The sequence below is a fragment of the Leishmania mexicana genome, chromosome 20 (assembly GCF_000234665.1).
Source record: "Leishmania mexicana MHOM/GT/2001/U1103 complete genome, chromosome 20".
In the NCBI taxonomy this organism is placed as follows: domain Eukaryota; phylum Euglenozoa; class Kinetoplastea; order Trypanosomatida; family Trypanosomatidae; genus Leishmania; species Leishmania mexicana.
In genome coordinates, this window is record NC_018324.1 from 92,875 (window position 1) to 115,732 (window position 22,858).

The window sequence follows — 22,858 nt, forward strand, 5'->3', positions numbered from 1 at the left end:
CAAGCGATAGCAGGAGAGATAGGTGATAGCATCTAGAAGCACAGCGAGAAGGAGCTCGCCTCCGTACTGCGCCACACATGTGCAAGAAACGCCGCGTCAAGACCAGAGAAACGCTCCGGATGCGCGGGCAGCAAAGGTAGCAGGAGGCGGAGCACTTAAAGGTGGGACCTCTGTTGCATCACACCAAGCGAGTGGAAGAGCTAGGCTGATCGGGGGGTGCTAGTGAGTAGCCTCGAGGCATACGCAATAAAAACCGCTGCACTGTTCAATACAATTCTAAGTGATGTTCGCGTTGGCGCAGGTGGGCCCGCAACTTCCGGTCGTCGCGCATCAGACTCGTCAGATAACATGTGTTATTCAGGATGGCAGTGTAGACGCTCTCCGGCAGGAAGCGCGGCAGCTGCGCACGACACTTTCCTCTGCTGCGCATAAACGTCGTATTTGTGGGTGTGATATCGCCAGACTTCATGAACTCCTCCATCCCTGTGCGTCGAGCCCGCGTCTCGGAGAAGTCGTCCATCAAGTGCGCTCGCACAGCAGACCGCCCAAGTTGCGCAAACACAGCGGAGGTCATCTCAAAGCGGAGCAGCGATTCGGGCAGTCGGCCGATCATGTGGAAGTTGTAGACGTCCAGCTCGTAGCTCGGAACTGCAGCGTCATAAGACGAGTTTCCCGCAGAGCCTGGAAGACTCGTGCCGCGCTGAGTCAAGCCAAATCGTGCCCGCGCCTCTGCCCTTCCCCCAAACACCTCTCGTGCAGTCTTTGGCACAGGGCTAAAGGATCGTTGCTGCACGGCAAGCTCAGCCTCATGCTGTACGACGACGGCCTCCCAGTACGCCTCCTCCACATCACGACGCAACTTGCGGTAGTTGAGCTCTACCACGGCCTGCACACGCACGCGATGGCACCGGAAGGCACGCTGGATGCGCACCACTCGCCCTTCTAGGAGATGAGCAGCGCAGCGCAGCTTCGTGCGCGGGATGCGTAGCACATGAAGAAAGGTGTCAGTAGCCCGTTCGCTGCGACGCTGACGCCGCCAGTGGACCTTGAGAAGCACGTATTTGGCCACAATCGCCGTCGCCCACACCATCTGCTTGTGAAAGCGGTAGAGTTTCCAGATGGGGACAAAGAGAAGCCGCAGGGTGTGATATGCCGCGAACTTGTCCGGCCGTAGAGTCGTATGGCTCACAGCGTTTGCCGACTGCGAGTTGGCCGACCACCTCAGCTCATCCTCGATGGAAGCGGTGTCGAGTTGCAGCCTCAGCATGCAGCCCGACTGGCTCGACCGATGCCGCCGCCCCTTCGGAGAGTAGGTGGTGAGCGTGGAGCTTGACAAGCCGCCATCAAAGCCATCGTTGAGTTGCGACAAATCCTCGTCTTTCCTCGTGCCGAGCTTATCCGCTGCGAATGGAGCGTCTTGAATCGCGAGCTCCTTCTCGGAGTCTGCGGCAGAGACGCTTGGAGGGTGTGCCTGTGACCCGGAACCTTCGCTCGTCTTTCTCAGCGTGCGCTGTCGGCTATGCAAAACACTTGCATAGATGTCTTGAGCGCCGCGCAGGGAACGAGGCCACGGGACAGAAGCGGGTTCGGTAAAGATGTACTTTGGCACATGCCTCGGTGCGTTGAGCGAAACTCGTCGCGGCCGGTTACTCGCGGTGATGGCCACTTTGTAACTTCGACCATGTGGTGCTGCCCCTGCGGACCCCGACATCGGAGGACGCGGTACCGCCACCACCTGCGGATGCGTCGTCGTCGACACTCGGCGCGGCTTCTGCATTGGTGGATAGTAAACAGCTTAATAGGGGAAGGGAGTGGACAGATATGAAGATCTAGGAAAGCAGCAAAAAAAGAACAAGACGCGCACGGGCAAAGTGCCGGGTGTGCCGCGATGTGTGCAGCACTCTACGTAGCGCCTGTGTGCAGGTATTTGTTTTTCGTTTCGGAAGCAGCTGAGAGGCGCCTCACGACCCTTTACCCACAAACTCTTTGGCAACACGTCACCAGCAGTCCATAAAGCCCTCTGAGGCGGTGCGTGACAAGCGAAGAAAGCAACGAGGAAAGAGGGAGGGCGAAGATAGGCACTCGAGGCAGCAGACATACACAGTTGCGTGGATGCCACGTGTAGCTCGCAGGTGCTGCATCAACCAGTAGAGAGTCGCCCTCTAGCCGAATCCATCACCGTCTACACCAGCGCTGCGATAATCCCTTGGCGATGATGAGTACATGTTCACGTACCCGGAATGGGACTGTATGCAGCGTTGTGGCACCACGCACCCGCTGTTGCGCCGCGTGGTCAAAGGACTCTCCTTGCTGGACAATACGTTGACTTTTGTTGCGCCGGAGAGCCCATGCGAGCCAGGTGTCGGCGCGTTACTCGTCTTTTGTTTTTTTTCTTTACACACAGAGAAAAACGACAACGACACAAGAATCAGGAGGCAAACATGGAGGGAGAGAAACGGCGCCAACAGTACAGATGGAATGTGTGTGTGTGTATGTGTGTGTCACTGTCGCCAGGTACGAGAAGGTAGGCCGAGAATCACAGCAAACGTCCACACCCTCACGTCCAGCCTCGGCATATCGCTCCCCCCCCTCCCCGAAAAAAAAGAAAGCGCTTCCGTCATCCCTCCAGATTCGTTTGTGCACGCACACAGATGGCGAGAGGAGGTAGGGGAAGCGGTCGACAACCACCAGAGGTGGAAGCACAACGCATACACACACACACACAGACAGACAAACAGTCGACAAAAACGAAAATGCCAACTCCCCCATTCATCACATCATCACGGACAGAAACACACACACTCCCCACCCCCAACTGCAGCTTTAAGAGGCAAACACAGAAGAGATGATGCGGGAGGCGGTGTCAGTACACAAAGAAAAGCGTGTTCTGCCCCTCTCATGTCGCCACAGCGGCCCCATCACTTATCGGCGTTTCACCGCCATTCCCTTCGCCCGCTTCTGCGAACGCCAATTCTTCAGAAGGACGTCTGGCGCTTTTTCGTAGCTCCATCGGTGATGGTCCTTCACAAACGCCAACTCATCAGAGATCTGCTTGAACACCTTGGCGAAGTCCACTGGTTGCCCCGACGCTTGCGGCATCTGCTGCATCATCATCGCACTATGGTTTTCCGACTCGACATCTTCGCCGAGCAGCAGCTGGAGCAGACCCTGGTTGCCGGACATGATGAGGAAGTAGAGGCTGAGGGAGGTGACGTAGTTGCAGTTGAGCACGTCTATCTCGAGTCCACGCTGCATCATCTCACGAAAGCGATGCGACAATGGAAACGGGAACTTGGCGACCACGAAGCCGGAGAAGAAGTATGAGACCAGCATCATCATACCAATGTTCGGCACCATCATCATAAACTGGTTCTTGAGCAAACCCATCATGACATTCGGGTCGTTCATCATCTCCATCGGGTTGACCGGATCCACCTCCTTCTTCAACATGCCGTTCAGCATACGCTCCGCCCGGTGCTTGAAGGACTCGGGTGACAGTGCAGCACCGCTGCTGAGCAGTATGCGGCCGTAGTTTTGAATGTTCACATTGCAGATGCGGGCCATATTTGGCTTGGAGGGGGAGTTCATGAGAATGGTCACGTAGTGGCGCAGCACACCCATGAATAGGACAATCATAATCAAAGGCAGCAGCACCCAGTCCCGGATGCTGGGGTCCAACAGAATGTTCTGCTCCGCCGTCATTGTTCGAGCGCAGTCGGCGGCGCGACAAGAGAAGGTGATAGGAAAAGTACGGCTGGTGCACCAACCAAAGAAGAGATACGAGCAGCGAGTTCAACTGCGGCGCCGTGTGTGCGCAACGCGTATGTGGCGGCGGCGTATCTGCGGTGCTAGACCGTGTGGCGTGCCTATTTTGCGTTCAGCTTTGAATGACCAAAAGAGCAACGCGATAGAACCACGAAAGGCACAGAGAGAGACACACGTCACCGCAAGGCTCAGCACAAGATCTGCGCACCAAGACGACGTGTGGAGCAGTAGTAGAAAAATCGAGTAAGGGGTAACGAAAATGAAGCCGAGTACCTTTTCAAACGGGAGCGTGCGCGCGCAAGAGAAAGAGGAGGAGAAGGGGAGGCGGTGATGTCGGTGGCGAGGAGGGAAGGGAGGGAGGCGAGCGGGCGTACAGAGAATCGGCCAAACGAGCATTGTATCAGCACCAATGCAAGTGGTACGTAGGAGCATTGCATCGCTTGTGTGGCGAGCCCACATCGAGGAGTGGAGTCCAGCTCCCATGAGAGTTCGAGCAATCAGTCTATGTGAAGCAGCCGCAGCACCCCTTGCAGTAGGGCACTACGAAAGCAGGAGAGGGGGTGGAAGAGCAACGAGGCTAGTGTAGGCGGTACATTCGGCTGGCGTGCTTTTAGTTTCAAAAAAGGGAGGGCGCATGGAGAGGAAAGCCTGGGCCGGTCGTGACGGACAGCACCTCAGACACCACCGTGCGTACGAATGGCACAAAGGGGGAGACGGCGAAGAGACAACTAAAAAAAAAATGAAGGTCTGCTGTGGAGTGCGAACAGTGGGGTGCGTACACACCAGCACGCTAGCATGAGCACTCATCAAATGTAGCAGATCAATAGCAAACGGCCCCAGCGTCGGCGTGGGAAGAGAGGACTGCTTAGGGCACCGGCACATTGCACACGCAGCAGCTCCCCCTTCATGACGGCGCTCGGCCAGACGCTGCCTCTTCTTTCAATGATGAAGAAAGCAGCGATGATTACCCGCCGTTCGCCTCCTCCCTCACGTCCGGGAAGATCAGCCCGGTGAACGATGTGATGCGGCGCGCGTAGCGGTCGGGCGGGATGGTGGAGAGCGTTTTTTGCTCCCACAAAAGCGACTTGAAGAAGTTGGCACTCCTTTTCTTCAACGTGTACGTGGTGAGAACGTCGATTATGCCGATGTAGTACACCTCCTGATCGTCGAAGCTGTGCACGCCGTTGGCAAACTCTGGAAACGTCGTTAGCGTCGTCATCTCCCCGGACGGGTGATTGTCCTGGGCAAGAGAGGCGGGCCTCACCTCGGCCGACGTCGATGCAGGCGCGACGCCGGACGAGGATGTCATATTCGTGCTCTCAATACCGTACCGCTTGTCTGCCGGCTGCGTCTTGTCATCCTGGTAGGCGACGCCAATGAGCAGCGAGTAGTCCATCATGCCCGCATTTTTGAGAAAGTCATAGTCGTGAAGCAGCTCCTCCACGAGTCGCTTACGTATAGTGCGTGGCAACCAAAAGCGCCGCGTCAGGTCCTTGTCGTGCAGTGTGGGCAGTCGTTGCGCGTCCTCGTTTCCCCTCACCACGACCGCGCCCTCCCTGTCGGGGTGCTGCTGAGGCGCATCGATTGCTGGGTTGGCAATAACGTGGCGGTTTTTTCGGGTTTTCGTGACGTGCGGATCGGGCTCGTAGCCGCTGCGGATGAGGTGTGAGTAGTGGGGGTGCTTTCGATTTTTCGGAACGCGGCCCTTGATGTCCCACTTTTCGTGCAGAACGGCGGCGACGTCGAAGACGTTGTTGAAGCACAAGATGTACCCCACTTCGCTCCGCACCGACACCTTCAGAAGCCTGTAAAAGCGCATCAAGAGACTGCTGGGATGGGCGATGATGTGTAGCGTGTAGGCACGCAACACACGAAGCAAAGCGTGAACCTCCTCCGCTGAGATTGTCTTACACATGAACAACATGGTCCTTGATTTGAGGAAGAGTGCCTGAGAGCGGCCCTCACCCATCTCCATCTTTAGGCGGTTCTCCGGTAACGACCACTCGTCTGCGAACTGTGACTCTGTCACACCCTTCAGGTGGCGAAGAAAGGAGAACACATTCGGGGCATACTCGGTGACGCGCACCTTCACCTGCTTCCCTTTGTGGTCCGTGGACAGCACGGTGAGCTGCTGCAAGGTGCTGCAGTCCTCTGGCTTGATCGCCTTGAATTGCTCATCTGGGCTGCAGTGAGTACTGTGCATCGCCTGCGAGGACGACGTGGGAGCTTCCGCCTTCTTCAGCCACGCTGCCGCTGTCACCTTTAACGCCACTGCCACCTGCAGCGCCGTTAGACCACGGCCGCTCGTCGCAGTACCGCCAACTTGCCCCATGAGAATCTGCCGGGGATGGCGACTCGTTTAAGTGTGCGCGCGCTTTGATTAGTGAATGCAAGGGTGAGCGGAAGAAAACACGTCGTTAGGGCACTTGACTGCAAGCACCTCTCGAGCTTTGTCGTGAATGTGTGTGCGTGTGTGTGTGTGTGTGTGTAACTGCGGCCTTCCAGTGGCACACCCCTAGGGAAAGGTCATACAAAAAAAAACTGCTGAAAGTCATCAGCGAAGTACAGGCAGGCGAGTCAGGACAGAAAAGATCGGAAGCCATGAAGCTCCCTCCACCTGAAAAGAGTACGGTGCATTGGCCCTCCTCACCTGTCAACGCATCGTGTGCGCGCCAACGGCTGGAACACATCAGGTTGAAACGCAGCAACAGGGTGTCCTTTGATGAATCGCTTATTGCGCCGTAAAGGGGCAGGATAAGGAGCCGATGCGCCTCTACCTCGATCCTCATTCAGGTCTCTCTTTCTTCGCTTATTGCTTGGTCGCAACCGTCGCCGCACATCGATACACAGAGACACACATTCGCATACACACACGTGCAAAGTTTCGCATAGGAGATGGCGCACGCCGTCGGGCATCAGCCTTTCCCGTACTTGCGCATGAGTTTTTCCTTCAAGGAGAGGTCCGCCCCCTGCGAAGCAGTTGGGTTCTGCTGCTGCTGAGTCATTGACTGCTGAGGATGCGGCTGAGGTGTGCTGGCAAGCGCGCTCGCATTCTCGGTATTCGCCTCCTCGCGACGACGTTTGTGCGACAGGATCTGCTGAAGGATATACGACCCCGCCGCCTGTTGGGGCACTGGACCTTGTTGACCTGAATAAGAGGAAGCAGAGGGCTGCCGTGCGGATGACGGCGACGGGCCAACAGTCCTGTCCGTTGGCAGGTATGCCTCCGCTGCAGGCGAGGCACCTGCCTGATCGCCGGTGCCGAAGATCTTTGTCTTCATGGCGCGACGCCGCTGCTCACGCCAGTCCTCCGGGTTAGCGCACAGCTTCAACAGCTCCGGATGAACATTCGACAGATCCCCGTCGCAGTCGGCCATGGCTGCGATAGGCACAATGTGCAGGAGGGGGGGGGCAGAGAGCAGAGCAAAATATATATCGCTGGAGGGACGGGGTGAAGAGGCGATGACCTCCGTGCGGTGGAACACTGAGCCGGTCGAATCGAGCCTTGACGTGAAAAAGATGTCGTGTGTGCGCCGTGAGAGAGCGTTGATCGCCAGCCTGATTTTATGTGCTCTCAAAACCAGTACTGAGAGAGCGGCCTGCGTGGGGAGTCAGCTGAACGGATGAGCAGTGCCGCATCACACAAGACATGACAGAGCGTACGCATGTACGGTGCAGTTGACGTATAATGGGTGGTAGTGAAGGCAGAAGGAGAGAGGAACGGAGATGGAAGAAGCGCGCTCGCGATCGCGGACGTTGAAGAGAAAGAAGCAAGAACGCATCTTCACGCAACAAACCACAAAGAAACATGGCAAGAGCCAGAACTTAAAAAAAAAAGGTGTCATGCGGATCATCTTCTTGCGCACATGCCCAGTTTGGGATTGGACGCGAAGCAACGCCGTTTCGATTGAGCGTTGCCCTTTCGAGACGGGGCGGACATAATGCACTCGCTCGGCAAAAGAAGTGTTGACGTGTCAGACGCACTTTGTGGCTCACTGAATCGTCCCGTGTAAGCTCGCGGCTGCATTCCCAAGGCATAACGTCACCGGTCGCAACAGTGGACTGTCTTCGCTTTTTTTGTATTTTATTCCCTTGTCGATATCTTTTTTTTTGGGGGGGGGTCTCCTGCGAGGACAGTGGTACTCGGTGGCTTGCACCTCAACTCACCTCATCCGTCTACGGCAAGCGCTTGGGTGTGATTCAACCGTATCAAAACTCGCAACTATTTCGTACCTTCGAGGGAGCTTACGCGGTTCATTGTAACTATGACAATGGTGTATCTGTGTATGCTCATGAGGGATGAAGTCACGGAAAGCATGGATAGATTCGAATCATAACAGCCCAGCGGCCTCGCGAGGGGGTGCGGAGTGCAACAACGATACTTGCCGTGGCATTTCACGCACATGCACGCACAGTAGATCTAGATGCCTCAGAATAACTTTGCCGCGTACGGAAAGAGCACGGCGAAGGACCTAAAGGCATCGTCCGCACCCTGGCAGCCAACGAAATGGTTCCCGCTCTCTCAGTCCGGCACCGCATCCACACAGAAAGCACAGGCGCGTGCACGCACAAGCACAGCATTCCTCCAAAACGAGCCGCGACCCGGGGAGGACAAGGACGAGGGGGCGCACAAGCTTCCGCGCATGGGCTCCTCTCCACTTCCGCATCAGCGCACACAAAAAAAAGCGTTCATTGTAACTATGACAATGGTGTATCTGTGTATGCTCATGAGGGATGAAGTCACGGAAAGCATGGATAGATTCGAATCATAACAGCCCAGCGGCCTCGCGAGGGGGTGCGGAGTGCAACAACGATACTTGCCGTGGCATTTCACGCACATGCACGCACAGTAGATCTAGATGCCTCAGAATAACTTTGCCGCGTACGGAAAGAGCACGGCGAAGGACCTAAAGGCATCGTCCGCACCCTGGCAGCCAACGAAATGGTTCCCGCTCTCTCAGTCCGGCACCGCATCCACACAGAAAGCACAGGCGCGTGCACGCACAAGCACAGCATTCCTCCAAAACGAGCCGCGACCCGGGGAGGACAAGGACGAGGGGGCGCACAAGCTTCCGCGCATGGGCTCCTCTCCACTTCCGCATCAGCGCACACAAAAAAAAGCGTTCATTGTAACTATGACAATGGTGTATCTGTGTATGCTCATGAGGGATGAAGTCACGGAAAGCATGGATAGATTCGAATCATAACAGCTCACCCGCGGTACGCCGAGGCCTCTGAAAGGGAAGAGGCTGAAGACGCGTGTATCTCGGCGAGAGCTGCGTTGTGCAAAAGGCTGAGCCAGAGGCACAGTGATTCCGCCGCGCGGGCGTACTCTTCGCAGAAATGCCGTCACTATAGAACGTCGTCACAACTCCTTCGAGCTCTTAAGGGACGCCCGCAGGGACAAGCGCACGCACACAACGCCCGACCAAATGGCAGATCAGTGGAGGTAGACCATAAAACAGTCAGTGTGATGCTTCAGTGAATGGAATCAGCTCAAACAGAACGCATAAATCGGTTGATCATCGTCTCTGCCAGGGCCCTTCGGACGCTACACACATACACGTGTGCCACAACTCTCAGCTCTCTCCCTATCCTTGTAAGAGGGGCACTCTCCCCCCTTCCTCGTGACACAGAAACTCAGCAACGAAGGCAAGCGTGAAGAAGCACACAGTCCTTCAAGCAACAGCGCACACAAGTGCCACATCTCGGTCACAGTACCTAATCTAGGGCTTATTTTCTGCGAATCGATCCACTAATGGAAGGCAGCCTTCGCGGTAAGCATCACCCTTCGACGATCCACAGAGTATCCCCCCTACTGACTTCCAGCAACATTCGCGCCGCGGTGCAGCAAACTTCGAAAACGAAAAGGCGTGGATACGTCCACCGCGGGCAGGTGTCTCGCCCTTGCAATCACTTGCGCTGGCCATGCATGTGTGTGTGCGCGCAACTCTCTATACAGGGCGAGTATCAAACACTGAGAGTGTGAAGGAAACGGTGAAGAGTGCGGGGAGAGAGGTGCAGCACGCGTCAGTGGCTCGAAAGATATGGCGTGCCTTCGAGGGTGCTGCAGTGCGTTAAAAGGGGTGGGGGAACGGGGGGCATCCTACGCTCACATGGGCAATTCACAAGCCTCAAGTGAGCACCGTATCGGTGGAGAAGGCGTGGGCAGCGATGATAACAGCTAAAGCGAGAGACCCTCTCTGATGGCATATCGTTGCTTTTCTGGCGAGCGGCATCCCGCCCACTTCTCTTTTTGGTCACATTACCCTCGCACGAACTCGACCGCAGATCGCGACTGCGCTCGACGCGTGATCCTGTGTGCCGATGCACAAGCCACTGCACGCGCAATGCTTTTTGTGTCGTGGCTCTGCTGGACGCACATTCAGGGGTGTATGTATGGGATCGCTGCTGCCTCTCTATGAAACACCTGTGCAGCATCAGCGCAGAATACAAACGCAGACACAAACGTCGTCCATAAACCTCATGTGCAACTCCTCCCCTCCCCCTGTTGTGTGCCCTCGTTCGTTTCCTTTCACTCACGGCTGCGGAGACGCCACGCTCAGCAGCGCGTACGGGTCATACCAGAGAGGCACCGCCACGGCGGCACCCGGGACACGAGGCTGCGCGCTCAGAATCTTCTCTAGCCTCTCGCGCCACGTCACCTGCGCCTTCTCGGCGTACTCGCGTTTGGAGTTGAGGAAGCGCACAGTGTCCTCCTCCAACTTTGTGCACAGTGGCGGCACGCGCAGCTCCACTGGTAGGCGGACAGCGGAAAACACATTGACCCGAGGCACCACCCATCTTTGCATATCGACGTTGTCACTCAGCACAGCGTGCAGGTCCCCGAGCTCGACCTCGGGTCGCCGCCGCTTCAGTGGATTGTCCGTGGTGGTTGTGTCATCAGGGCGCGGGGCCTTGAAAATATAGCGTTGCTCCATCACCAGCAGCAGCGCCCCCCACGCCGCCCGCTTTCCCTCCGGGATGAGGGACAGGGTTCGGAGCCACATCAGATCGCGTGTGCGCCGTTGTTTCATATCGGTCTGCCACGCCTGCTGTGAGGTATTGCCCCATGCCGCGACGCGCCACCTCGCGAGCTGCTCAACGAGTTGCATGAGCGGCTCTGCTTCCTCACTCTGGATGAAGTGGGAGGCAAACCGGCGGAATGACAGAAGGCCCCCAAGTCGCTCGAAGACTGTCTGAACGCCGCTGCTCGAGGCCGCCAGCACATCCATCAAGATGCACATCTCCTCCGTGTGCTCTGTCATCTCGCACAGCCGCAGCAGCCCGGGAAGCGCCTCCAGTCGGTCATCTGGAAACGCCTGGGACGCATCCCCGCCCTTTACGTGCGCCAGCACGGACAACCAAAACAGATGCTTCATCTCCGGCGGCATCTGCTTCACGCTCGTGGAGGCAAGCGGAGGAGCGGCGGCGGCCGTGACACTGCCGTGCGCAGCACCGCCACCGACGTGCTTCATGGGAACCTTCACTGGTGGGCGAGGTCCACCGGCACCGGGAGCCACCGGCACCTTCACCGAACCTGTGCCGGGCAGCCGCCCCGCGAAAGGCGCCCGAGTCTCTAAAGCCTGCACCGGAGCCGCAGCAGCAGCCGAAGAAGGGCGAGGCGCCGCGGCGGACGTCGACCCCACCTGCACAGCCTCGATCTTGTACCCCGCGCCGCTCTGGAGGTATGTCTCAACCTTTACGCGACGGTCTGCCACGGAGGGGAAGCGGACATTCGCGGTTGACTGCTCACCACCGTAACGTGTGCCGCCCTTCACCCAGTCCATGTACTTGGTGTGGTACGTTTGGAATGAGAGCATCGTTTCCGGCACGCGACTCTGAACGATGAGCATCGGCGCGAGCTGGCCGACAAAGGCGTCCCAGAGTGGCTTGAGGGGGCCAGGTTGGAGGCTGTCGTACAGAAGCTTCACATTGTCGCAGCAGCAGGCAAAACAAATCGCCAGCTCGCCCGAGTTCTTCCACGTAAACCGCTGCATCGCGCGCCCGCTGCGCTGCGCCTGCTGATACTGCCGTTGGTACTCCTGGCGCACCTCCGTCACAAACATCTCCACCGCGACACGGAAGTAGTCCAGTGTGCGGTGACGCCCATCCGGATAGCGTTTCTTATCGGTGCTCAAGAGAAACAGAACCTTGGCCATGTCCTGCATGTCTCTGAGGGGTGGCAGCGGGATGTACTCCTTGTCTGGCCGCTCAAAGCGCAGCTCGGGATTCAGCTGCACATGCCGCTGCTGTTGTGGCTGCTGCGTGGACGTGGTTCTCTCTGTTGTAGCGGAATTTTGGCGCTGCGGAGGGAACGAGTGGCGCTCGCTATCGGACGATTCGGAGCCGGAGGAGCTCCCGCTGCCGCTGCTGCTGCTGCTGTCGGAGACACTGCTGCTGGCTTCGTCAGAGTTGGTACTGCTGACGCTCGACGAGCCGTTAGACACGGCCGACGTCCGCCGCGGCTCCTCGTCAGCAGTCATGGCCTCGGTGCGTTTTGAGGACATGATAACACGGCGCTGTGACTAAGAAAAGAGGGGGCGACTTAGGGGGAGGGGGTGGGAAGCTAAGCGACGCCGAGCACCGAAGACGGTGGGCAGTGCACACCTTGCAAGAAGCGCAGCGGCGAGAGCTGAGTTACGAAAGCGGAAAGGGAGAGTATGACAGCGGCGATTCCATGCACACGGTGTCTGCTCACAGCTCAGAGGCTCTTCGACCTTCAGCGGGTGAACGGGATTGCCGGCACGCCCATAATCCGCTGCAGCTAACGCGAAGCGGAGCAAGTAGAGGGAGAACAAAAGAAGAAGCGGTAGAGACCACCGAGTGGGCAGATAAGATGGATGCAGTGACGGACTGCGAAAGAAAAGACGGCGAGGGGAGAGAAGAGAACGAATGGTGCGCTGTACAGCCCGCACATATGCGCGTACACACTGGTACGGAGAGAGAGAGACGTGGGAAGCAGGAGAGGGCAGAGCGCACTGACCGTGCCATTTTCTTCGTGGCGGATGGCGAAGCAGGGAACACATTCTAAAAGCTGCATTGAGGCGCTGCTGCTCCCACTACAACAAAACGCAGGCAAACGGCGCCTACCTCGCGCACTGGCACCGACACGCACTCTCTCATCACATCATGCGTACTCTTTTCTGCGCTGCTTTGGTGAACACTTTGCATTCGCGGTAAATCACTCCAGCGGCAGGCAGGCAGGCACGGGCGAACACTCGAGGCGGCAAACATGATGCGCCGGTGGGAGAAGTCTGAGCTTTCCCGCGGCTCCGAATGACGATGCGCCGCGTACCTTTCCTTGCGCGCGCTGATGGTGCGAGTGGCACACCAAAAGAGGAGGGGGGAGAGTGGGGTGAAGGCAAGAGGAGGAAGACAAGAAGCACACGCGGCAAACCGCACAGGAGTACGAGAGCGACGGAAGAGGGACGAGAAGGCGGCACAACAGAGAAACAGCCATCACACACAAAAAAGAAAAGGTTCACCACCACCGCAGCGGCAGTGACGTAGCAGAGAGAGCAGACACAGAGGGAGAGCAGGAAAAGAACACAACAAGCACACAACGGCGAACGCACGACCCCGTGGGACATCTCCGCATCCGGTGTGAGTGGCACGGGCGTTCGCCGTGCCGCCCCAGAACCAGCAGTGCTGCTGAGTGTTCTCGAGAACGAGTCCAAAGCGAAGAAAGGGCATGTACCCCTGAACGAAGACTCGCAAAAGGAGGGAACCGTACGACTCCGCTCACCCAACATCACGGAGGTGCCGGCGGGGCCGGTGAAATGGACGAGGCAGGGACGACGCCAGCAGCCAGTGTCAAGATGCGGTGCTGAAGCCGCGCCTCTCTCGCCGCGAGTGCCTCCTCCAGGAAAGGATGCGTGCCTTCAGCTTCAAGAAGACGTTGACAGGACGCTGGGCAGATGATCATCGTTGCAGGAGTCTCTTCAGCGGTCATTGGCCAAACAGACCGCATGCACGTGCCGTCCATTCCTGGTGTTCCGCCCTTCACACCACCGTCGCGAAGCGCGTAGGCATCCAACACCGAAGCGCACAGGCGCTCTGCCCCGTGTGTGAACTCCCCTTGGGTCGGCGCTGCTGTCGAGGAACGCAGGAGCGCGGCGTGGTAGAGCATCGCAATCTTTGGCGGTGGCAGCCGAGAAATGAGGGAGGCCGTATCGGGGTGGTCCATGAGGTGCAGCGCGAACTCACCCATCAACAGGTGCAACGCGTCGTTCGTCAAAAGTCCCTCAAAGTCCATTTTCGCAGCAATGGCACCAGTGCTTTAAGCCGGGAAGGCAGAGAGTACCCCGTATACGTCTTTGTGTCGTCGTTGCCGATGGCGTATGTCCCACAGGAGCGCGTCAGCACAAACGCCGTGAAGCGAAAGGAGGAGAGGGTGTCCAATTTCTTGGAAGGACACAAGAGAAAGGACAGTAACGAAGTGAAAAGAATAACGGTCGCCCCCCCGGGGGCAACGCGGCGGCACGCGTCGTAGATTTCGCACGCTGTTTCCTTACGCACAAGGGTGAGCATGTTTCGCATGGCACGGAGCTGTAGAGTAATCCCCCCTGTTCACGGGACACTCTGCACGGTGATCTGTGCAAAGATCGGATGCAGCTAGAGGAACGTTTCCAGCAAAGAAAAGCGCCGGCTGCGAAAAGAGAGCCGCTGTCTCACATCTGCGTGCCACCTTCGTTGAGGAGAGCCGCATCACGGCGTCTGTTCGCCTTACCTGTGATGTCCAGACGGAACAGGAAAAAAAAGTCGAGTGCCCAGACTCGCGCAAACGGGCACGGTAGCTGCAGCCAACCGAGGTGGACGAACACACACACACGCAAACACTGTCTCTCTTCCTCCACGTAGACAGTCACACACGCGCACATTCTATCGGGTGTACGACTCGGTGGGTGCCCCACCCACACCCACGCCAACCGTCAAAAAGGCTGCGCTGTCAGTACGCGAACGCGACCGTTGAAGGGGTCGTAGGCGGTGATCCTCACGGCCTGCCCCTCAATCGCACGGAGGGCTTCCTCAAACACAGCAGGGGTCGTCACGGCCGTGCGGCCCACGTGAGAGATGACGTGGCCTACGCCGAGTCGATGCGCAGCGGCCGCCGATCCGGGCAATACTTCAGCGAGCACCACTCCATCCTCGGCAGCCTCCACCGTGACGCCGAGACGCTCCGCGAGTGTTCTCTGCGCTGGCGGTGTCGGCGACGCCGGTGGTGGCGATGACGTTTCACCCTTCACACTGCCTGATCGCGACACGTGCAGGTGCAACAGCGGTGGTGACGTGGACTTCGGCGTTTGGCTGCGGTTAGAGGCCCTCCGATTGGAAAGCACCGGTTTTTGCTGCGACAACGCCGGAGGAAGGGGCACATTCATGGAGAAGCCATCGCGAGACGCTGCGGCCGTGCCGATATCAGGTGTCCTTGGAACCGACCTCAGAGTCGTCATGACGCTCTCCAAGTCCTTCAGCCGCTTCCCCAGCGCCTCCACGTCTGACCGGGTGGCCGCCGCTGCCTCTATGCACTTCAGCTGCTCCTGCATGTACTCTACCGTCTTCACGGCCTCGTGGGCATCCGCGAGTGGGGCTATGGTAAGTGCGTCGTGAGCCTGAGCCACAAAGTCTGTGTAGGAAGACGTTAACTGCTGGAGCTGCTGTTGGGTGCTCAAGCTCACCTGATGCAGCTCGCTCACCATGTCGCTCACATCAGCTCTAACCGATGCGACCAGCTCGCTGCGTATTACCTCCAATTCCTCCTTCGTCTGCGCCACGACACTTCCGCAGACGCAGTCGCGAAACGCCTCCATCTGCTGCTGCGTTTCCACCCGCATCGCCCGCAGCTGCTTGGCGGAGGTGGCCATGGCAATGTCGTTGATGTGCTTCAAATCCTCCGTGTACGTCTGCAGACTACGCTCAGCGGCGATGAGAACGGTCTCGTGCGACGCGCGCAGCGCGTCGTCGAGGGCCTCGGGGTCCTCCACTTGTTTGTACATGAGTTGGGTACGCCGGTCTGCCGCCTGCCGCTCGCGTGCCTCACCGACCGCCCGGTCGGTGCGACTCGCAGGGTCAGTGGAAGATGTCACATAGGCACTGCCTGCACCGGTAGCGGCAGCGCCGAGCTCGCCACCATCACTTTTACGCAGCTCTGTCTTGAACAGCTCTGTATCGTTGGCGTGTGCCACGAGAAGCGACAAGACGTCGATCAGGTAGGGCGAGCACGTGCCGCTGTGGCAGAGCACGTCAAACCTGCGGTTCAGCACAGTCGCCATTTCGTTGAAGCGCGCCCTTCTCAGGTGCCGTGCGCACGACCAAATACGGAGATGCGTACGCACGCCGCGACCGAGAAGAAAACAAAGAAAAAAGCGAAAGGGGGGCGGAGAGACGACACTAAAGGCGACAGACGGCGAAGTCCTGCAACCACCCAGAAAAGGCGGACGGGTAACGGAGCGAGAGCGAGAAACAAGGAATAATAAACGCCGAGGAAAACGCTGAGGACTCTCCCCAGGGTGTGCGTGAAGGTGCCTAGTTGAGGGTATGTGCGTGCGTGTGTGCAGGTCTTCACGCAATGACGAAGGCACGGTACCGGAATGCAGAAGGTTGGGACATCGCATGAGAAAGGAAAAATGTGTGCATGCCGCCAAAATCAGATCGCCTGTGCCTGTGTGTGAGTGTGTGTGTGTGCGTCTGCCCTTTTGTCATGCTTCTACGATGCACAGGTGGCGAGACTCGGTGCGAGAAGATATCGTCTACCTCTCGTGCAGGTTAGCCGGCATTCTTTTTCTTATAAATTCATTGTTTTCCCTCCTTGGCCCTCCTTTCCTTTGGGTGCTCGATTATCTGTAAGCCTTTTCCCCTGCGCTCCCTCGTCATCATAGAGAGGATGTGCGTTCATCGTCCGGATGATGTGCACGGCCGCTCATGAGAGGGAACACATCAGCGTGGAATCGGTGTCCAGTGCACCCCCCCCACTCAGTGAGAAGAAGCCAGGCAGAGCTCCCCCGCCCCTATCCCCTCCATATGCCGCACCACCTCCTGGTGGTGACAAGGCCAAGCACCTACGACCTAAGGGAGCTCAGAACGATGTATCGCTAGGGATGTCAGCAGTCATGTCCTGGATGATGTGGCGTCAGAGTGACTCGCAACAATGAGTAGACGTCTGTGCCATCCACGTGATGGGCAAAGAGTCAGCGTGTCTCACCCCCCCCGGCCCTCACACTTCCCACTGGTGATGGGCAACCTGAGTGTCACCCAGATGAATATGCCAGGGGTGGCGACCAGCGTGATTGGAGGAGCGGCTGTGAGGCAACGTGCGAGGCGGCCGTGATGGGTAGAGTTTGTGGGCTGGGGCCGTGCTCTCAGATGACTAGGTCGGCACATGGCTGTAACGCGCGTGTCCAGCGCTGCTTCGCAGCAGGTGTTGGGGCCTTTGATAGGGACGGGGTAGAGTGAGCTCATGTGTGACAGAACGAGCACAGTGAACATCTTGGTTTGCGTATGTCACACACTTGTGCAGAGCAGGAGGAAAGTTGCACAGATGAACAACAAAACGCTCGTGAAGCCGCGCGGCGCAGATAGAGGGACGCACTCAGGAAGCATCTCCATTCATTGTGGCTCTCTCTGGCAGCCAACGGCTAAAGCAAGAGGAGAAGAGAGGCAAAAGAGAAAGCAGAGGCAAGACATCAACACACGCAAACCAAGACACCAGCATCCGCACGTCCACACCGCATCAACGCTTAGCTGTCTCGCTGCGCCACACAAGCGCGCACCCACGTCGCGCGCTTCAATTCACTCCTGAATAAAGTGGCAGCACTTCTTGTCCCGCAACGCGCTCATGAGGGACGCGTAGCGGCCACGCACTGCCTCTGCCTCTGGCGACGGGATCGACAGGCGCTTCGCTACTAGGGTGAACGGGGTGTTGCGCTCAATCATCATCTCCAGCACAAAGCACATGCCACGCTCCGTCACACGCGTCCCACTAATGTCGAGGAAGTCGATTTTGCAAGCCTGAGGCGAGAAGCGCAGTGTGTGGACGAGAAATATGAAGACCGAGTCGTCCAGGAAGGCGTTGTCCGTGGCGTAGATGCGACACGCGTTGGTCATGCGGCCATTTGCGATGGCGATGCCGACCGGCAGCACCGGCACATACTCGATGTGCAGGTCTGGCGGATTCGAGACGAGGAGGTCGACCAGCATCTTCTTCTCCTTCTCTGTCTCCACCTCACGCGCAAAGAAGCGAAAGAGCTGGTCGATGGAGAACTGTGTCTTGGCGGTGGCCTTCTTAATCCGCTCCAGCCGCTGCGCCTCCTCGATAATCTCCTTGCGCGTCGCCTCGGCCTCCCGCTGAAGCTCCGATACAGTCTTGCGCTCACCGTCACTGTACATGGTTGGACGCCGTCTGCAGGTCTCTCTCTCTGGTGATCGCAAAAATGAGTACGACAGCACCTGTGCAAGTAAAGCCGCACTGGTGTCACGTGTGACGTGCGATCTGTGTGCGAGTGGCACACCTCTTTTCCTGGTGCCACGGCCTGTGTTGGTCGATGAAGTCTGCGTGTAAAGAGAAGACTCTGTGGAAAAGCGTCCGCAAATGCACGTGTGTGAATGCGTGCTTCCAAGGCAGAGACACGCATGCATCATGGGGTCAAAGAGGAGGAAGAGAGAATGGTTGCCAGATATGCAAACAGGTGTACCAACAGATGCGTGTGCGCGCGGGAAGCAGCAGTTGGACTCCAGCCGATCAAGAGAGTCCTCCTACATGTCTTCTCATGAGCACAAGCCGCGTCTTTCTCGCTATCAAAGATGAGGCATGCGACGAAGTCCGCCACACGTACAGTCCTATCGCAAGCTACGCGGACACATTGGTGGCTGGTATCGCCGCCAAAGGTCTCTTTTTCCTCCCCCTATATGCCTCCCTCGCTATTCGCCGTGTCCGTCGTGTGTGTGTGTGTGTGTATTCCTCGTTGATTGTGCCTCAGTTTTCGCCTCCCGCGTCCTTATAGATGATCGCGCAGAACAGGGGCCGGAGCCTTTCGTCTCTTGCTTCATCCCTTTCCTCCGCCACAGCCCGCTTGTCCTCCCCACCCTCCTTTGTCTGCGCTCTTCACGATCCCTAACACGTTGGCGCGCCATCGCTTCTGCTCTCCCTGCACACATTATCCGCCGGCGCACATCTAAAGGTGTGTGCGCGGTGGGGGTTAAGTCGCTTCCGATCTAAAAACAGCACGGCACTCTAGGGAGAGGGCGTCGTCACCACCGAGAGACACACACGGCCGGTAGAGGGGAGAGAACACAGGCACGCATCGGTGATGGTGCACGCGAGGTGCCGGCGAGGTAGCGGGGCTAACCATAGAAGTGAGAGTGAGGCCGACAGAGGCCAGCAACGGCGGCAGAGAGAGAAGGGCAGGGAGGCGGGAGTGCCATCACACAAGATACACCTATAGAGAGAGGAGTTGTAATGACACCGAGAGGCACCCACCAAACACCTCCCTCACTCGCGTCCACTCTTGGCCCATGACGGAAACGTGCCCTGGCTCACTTAAAAGAAATTTGATTTCACGGAATTGTACGTGCCCAAGCCGCACACCACGACGCCAAATACGAGCGTCAGCCATGTCGACGCCATGTGTCGCCACCCCACCTCCGCCGTCGTCCAGTAGCCAGAGCGCAGCGCGAAGAGAGCGGGGAGCAAGAAGGAGAGGGACCCACCGCACACGCCGCCGAGGACGTCGAAAAGAACGCGGATGTTCGGCAAAGCAATACCGATGAGCAGTGCCAGCAGGGCGAGGAGGCCCGCGATGGTTCTGGACAACCATACCGGCGCGGGGTTCGCCTCAGCATGGTAGCCCATCGCCATGACCACCGAGTCGCGCGTCGGGAAGATAGTCATGGGAAACGCCATCGTGAGGGAGACGACAATGCCAAAGTACGCAAGTCGCGCTGGGGGAGAATCGAGGTGGCTCGAAAAGTTCACCAGTATGTTTGGCTTCACCGAGTCGCCGAAACTCATGGCACCAAAGACGCCGGTGATGATGTAAATGAGGGTGACTGCTGTCATGGAATACACCGTGCACACGCTCATCCGCTTCACTGAGCGGTCTTTCATTTCCTCGTAGATCCTTGGTGCCACCGGCTGGCAGCAGTAGCTGAACACAAACGTGGTGAGAGCGCCGATCATCCCTGAGTCCCAGCGAGCCAGCGGCGCACCCGGGAGAGTATGTCTCCCGGGGTCGAGCCTCGAGCGGTTTGCGTCCTCTCTTCTCTCCTGCACAAAGCGATCCACAAGTGCACCGGCGAGGAGGAGGGTGGATACGGTGCCGATGATGGAGGCGTAGCGCAACGTCTGGATCCCTCGAGCCAGCGACAAAGGAAACATAACGAGAGCCCAGAAGAGCACCATGGCGGTGCGGCGATGGACCTTGTGGGACAGACCAACGGCTTCGAAGAGCGGCACGATAAAGTCACCCATCATCACAATGTACATGACAGCCACACCCCAGCAGAAGACAACGATGATCGTGGCCGTCACTTTCTCTGTGATGGGGCCGACAAGATCGATTGCGAGCTCCTCATATGTCATCAGCTTCGTCAAGGCGCTAACCTTCGTCAGGAGGAACACGCTGTAGATGGTAAGGTTGCAGACGAAAATGAGAGTGAGGGTCCCTGTGACAGTTCCGCAGTGCTGCATCGCATACGGCAACGCGAGCACGCCAGCGCCACATGTGGCAGATGAAAGATTAAACGCGCTCGAAATCAAACCGCCGCCTTCGGCCATGTAGTAGCGATCGAATAACATCGGCGACAGAGTCAGGTGGTGTCGGTCGCGCCGCGTGAGCACGGGAACACTGTTTGCCCGCCGCATGTTGCTGCCGATGGAGCGGTTCGACTCGGTGTCCAAGGCGGCGTGCGAGTACGACATGCGTAACCAAGTTCCATGCGGTAGCATGGGGCTCAGTTCACTGAGGTTCGCGTCACCTCCACTCATCATCCCTGCGCAAGCGGTTGTGTGCCGGTGGGTGCGCATATGAAAAGAGCGGGAGCGCGGCGTATAAAGAGGTGCTCACAAAGTGACGCTGGCGAGATCGGAAAAAATAGGGGAAAAGGAGAGAGAGACCAGACATGCATCTACAAAGACCAGCGCAGCACACACTGCCACGGCTGAACAGGAAAACCGTGAAAGAAGAAAATTAAAGGAGAAAATAGGGAGAAGTAGAGCCGCGCATAAACCTCGAGCCAACAAAAACAGACCACAGCGACACAAACGAGGCAGACACTCAACACTGGAACGCCACCGACCTGTGCCCGTGTCGAAGCCAAGACCGTCCCCAACACTCGAAATTAAGGTGAAGGCGAAGCGTGCGACCACGGTGATGGGAGAGCGAGCGGGGTGCAAAGATATAATGAAAATGGGAGAGAACAAAAAAGGGAGCAACGACAACAACAGAGGCGAGGAGCAGAAATGAGAGCAACCAAAACAAGCGCGAGAGGTGGGGCTGACAGAGCGAGAGGGAAGTGAAAGCCCAAAACCGGCTTGCCGCGGGGAAATGGCGGGGAGGGGATAAGAAAGGAGGCGTAGGGGAAAGGCTCAAACACGCAATGAAGGAGCCCACAGAGTTGCCTGCACGCGAGGAACGCAGCAAGGGTGCAAGTGCCGTGCCACTCGTTGTGTCTCAACGTGCAAAAAGGTGCGTGCGTCTACGTGTTTGTGGTGTGCGTGTGAAGCGGTGAAGGCAGGGAGGTGCAGTGAGGAAGAAGAAGAGAGCAAATGTGCAGGAGAGAAGTGGCGTGCGCTAGAGAGTCCCTATAGCCCCCTCTTCTTGTCCGCCGCTCCCTCTTCGGGTGGTCTAGGTACGCTCCTCGTGTGTGTGTGTGTGTGTGTGTGTGTGTGGGTCACTTCCTTTCTATGTCACCTGTGCACCGTGGTGTAGCTTTGTTTTCGTATTCTTGTTCTCCCGGTGTTCTCCCCTCCAACCATAGGGAAAAGTAAGTATGTATAGAAGTCTGTATATGTAGAGAGCACGCGCAGCAAGCCGATTACGTGAATGATGATAAATGACGGTCAAGTAGCGCTGGAAGCTGGGAAGAGAGGAAAGGGTCTGCGAGAGGCGGAGGGAGGCAGCTCCTCGTGCGCCGCTTGCGCTGGCGGTGCTTGCGATGCTGACGTTGAAAAAAAGCCGAAACTCGTGTGCGTGTGGGGTGGGCAATACTGTTAAGTGAGCGGGTGTGTGCACAGCAGATGACAAGAGAGGAGGTGGGAAGGGAGGTGCCGCAAAACTGCACCGCTTCAATGCGTGCCTCTGTCGCGTTCCGAGAAAAGCATCACATTAGGAAAGGAAAAGGGAAAGAAGGGTGCAGACGTCTGGCAGGACTGGGCCATATTCGCAGCCGAGAGAAGCGTGACGGAACAGGGGCGCAGGAGTTTCAGCACGAGCGGCGTGCACAGTGATCTTAGTCCACGAATGCGCATGTTCGGTTTTGTCGGCGAGAGAAGAGCAACAGACCCACATTGAGAGCAGGTGACGCCCAATAGCTGGGACGCCGCCCTATACGAAAAACGAGCTGACTTTTTCCCAGGAGCAGCTTCTTTCCGTTCGCCCCACAAGTGCTCCGCCCTGCAGAGATTTCTCTTCTGCTCCACACCCCCTCGCCCCCAACAGACTTAGACAAGCGCACGCACACGACGCCAGCGTCCGCATGCGCCACCCGCTGTGTCGATTACGTTTCTTTTGGGCATTCCTTGCCTTTTGGTGGTGGGCGGTCACGGTACACGCAGACAAGGATCTGACGACAGACACTAAAAGTATATATATATATGCGTGTCTTCCATGCGTCACAGGTAGTGGTGACGTAAGGTGTGGCGTAACGTAGTAGCTCCCCGCACCATCAACTACAAAACGACGAAGCACGCACCAGCTCTGACAGCAGCAGCACCAGCAGCAGCAGCGACGGGCCGAGAGGAAGATGCATGCGCCTTCGACTACTTGCTATGACGCGCCCTCCCACCCCACCCCAAGCACACAAGGAATGCGTAGCAGCGTAGCACATACAGTCTCTTCACCACCCGTACCACCAAGTCAGATATTCACTATACGCT

The 22,858-nt window shown here is 57.6% G+C and overlaps 8 protein-coding genes across 8 annotated transcripts; all 8 read right to left on the minus strand.

The window, feature by feature from the left end:
- Nucleotides 1-265: 265 nt before the first annotated feature.
- LMXM_36_0350 (conserved hypothetical protein) lies at nucleotides 266-1,777 on the minus strand (the record flags this gene model as incomplete). Its single annotated transcript, XM_003874328.1, has 1 exon — nucleotides 266-1,777. One exon carries the CDS (start codon nucleotides 1,775-1,777, stop codon nucleotides 266-268), a length of 1,512 nt encoding a protein of 503 aa, XP_003874377.1.
- A 1,145-nt stretch (nucleotides 1,778-2,922) lies between these two features.
- Nucleotides 2,923-3,702, minus strand: LMXM_36_0360 (conserved hypothetical protein; the record flags this gene model as incomplete). Its single annotated transcript, XM_003874329.1, has 1 exon — nucleotides 2,923-3,702. The coding sequence occupies one exon, from the start codon at nucleotides 3,700-3,702 to the stop codon at nucleotides 2,923-2,925; it is 780 nt and encodes a 259-aa protein (XP_003874378.1).
- Nucleotides 3,703-4,729: 1,027 nt separating this feature from the next.
- LMXM_36_0370 (phosphatidylinositol-4-phosphate 5-kinase-like protein) lies at nucleotides 4,730-6,097 on the minus strand (the record flags this gene model as incomplete). The annotated part of the gene is made up of 1 exon (XM_003874330.1): nucleotides 4,730-6,097. The coding sequence occupies one exon, from the start codon at nucleotides 6,095-6,097 to the stop codon at nucleotides 4,730-4,732; it is 1,368 nt and encodes a 455-aa protein (XP_003874379.1).
- A 583-nt stretch (nucleotides 6,098-6,680) lies between these two features.
- On the minus strand, nucleotides 6,681-7,142 carry LMXM_36_0380 (conserved hypothetical protein; the record flags this gene model as incomplete). Its single annotated transcript, XM_003874331.1, has 1 exon — nucleotides 6,681-7,142. The coding sequence occupies one exon, from the start codon at nucleotides 7,140-7,142 to the stop codon at nucleotides 6,681-6,683; it is 462 nt and encodes a 153-aa protein (XP_003874380.1).
- A 3,162-nt stretch (nucleotides 7,143-10,304) lies between these two features.
- Nucleotides 10,305-12,275, minus strand: LMXM_36_0390 (conserved hypothetical protein; the record flags this gene model as incomplete). Its single annotated transcript, XM_003874332.1, has 1 exon — nucleotides 10,305-12,275. The coding sequence occupies one exon, from the start codon at nucleotides 12,273-12,275 to the stop codon at nucleotides 10,305-10,307; it is 1,971 nt and encodes a 656-aa protein (XP_003874381.1).
- A 2,424-nt stretch (nucleotides 12,276-14,699) lies between these two features.
- LMXM_36_0400 (conserved hypothetical protein) lies at nucleotides 14,700-16,040 on the minus strand (the record flags this gene model as incomplete). The annotated part of the gene is made up of 1 exon (XM_003874333.1): nucleotides 14,700-16,040. The coding sequence occupies one exon, from the start codon at nucleotides 16,038-16,040 to the stop codon at nucleotides 14,700-14,702; it is 1,341 nt and encodes a 446-aa protein (XP_003874382.1).
- Nucleotides 16,041-17,556: 1,516 nt separating this feature from the next.
- LMXM_36_0410 (conserved hypothetical protein) lies at nucleotides 17,557-18,153 on the minus strand (the record flags this gene model as incomplete). Its single annotated transcript, XM_003874334.1, has 1 exon — nucleotides 17,557-18,153. One exon carries the CDS (start codon nucleotides 18,151-18,153, stop codon nucleotides 17,557-17,559), a length of 597 nt encoding a protein of 198 aa, XP_003874383.1.
- Nucleotides 18,154-19,303: 1,150 nt separating this feature from the next.
- Nucleotides 19,304-20,788, minus strand: LMXM_36_0420 (amino acid permease-like protein; the record flags this gene model as incomplete). Its single annotated transcript, XM_003874335.1, has 1 exon — nucleotides 19,304-20,788. One exon carries the CDS (start codon nucleotides 20,786-20,788, stop codon nucleotides 19,304-19,306), a length of 1,485 nt encoding a protein of 494 aa, XP_003874384.1.
- Between the last annotated feature and the right edge of the window lie 2,070 nt (nucleotides 20,789-22,858).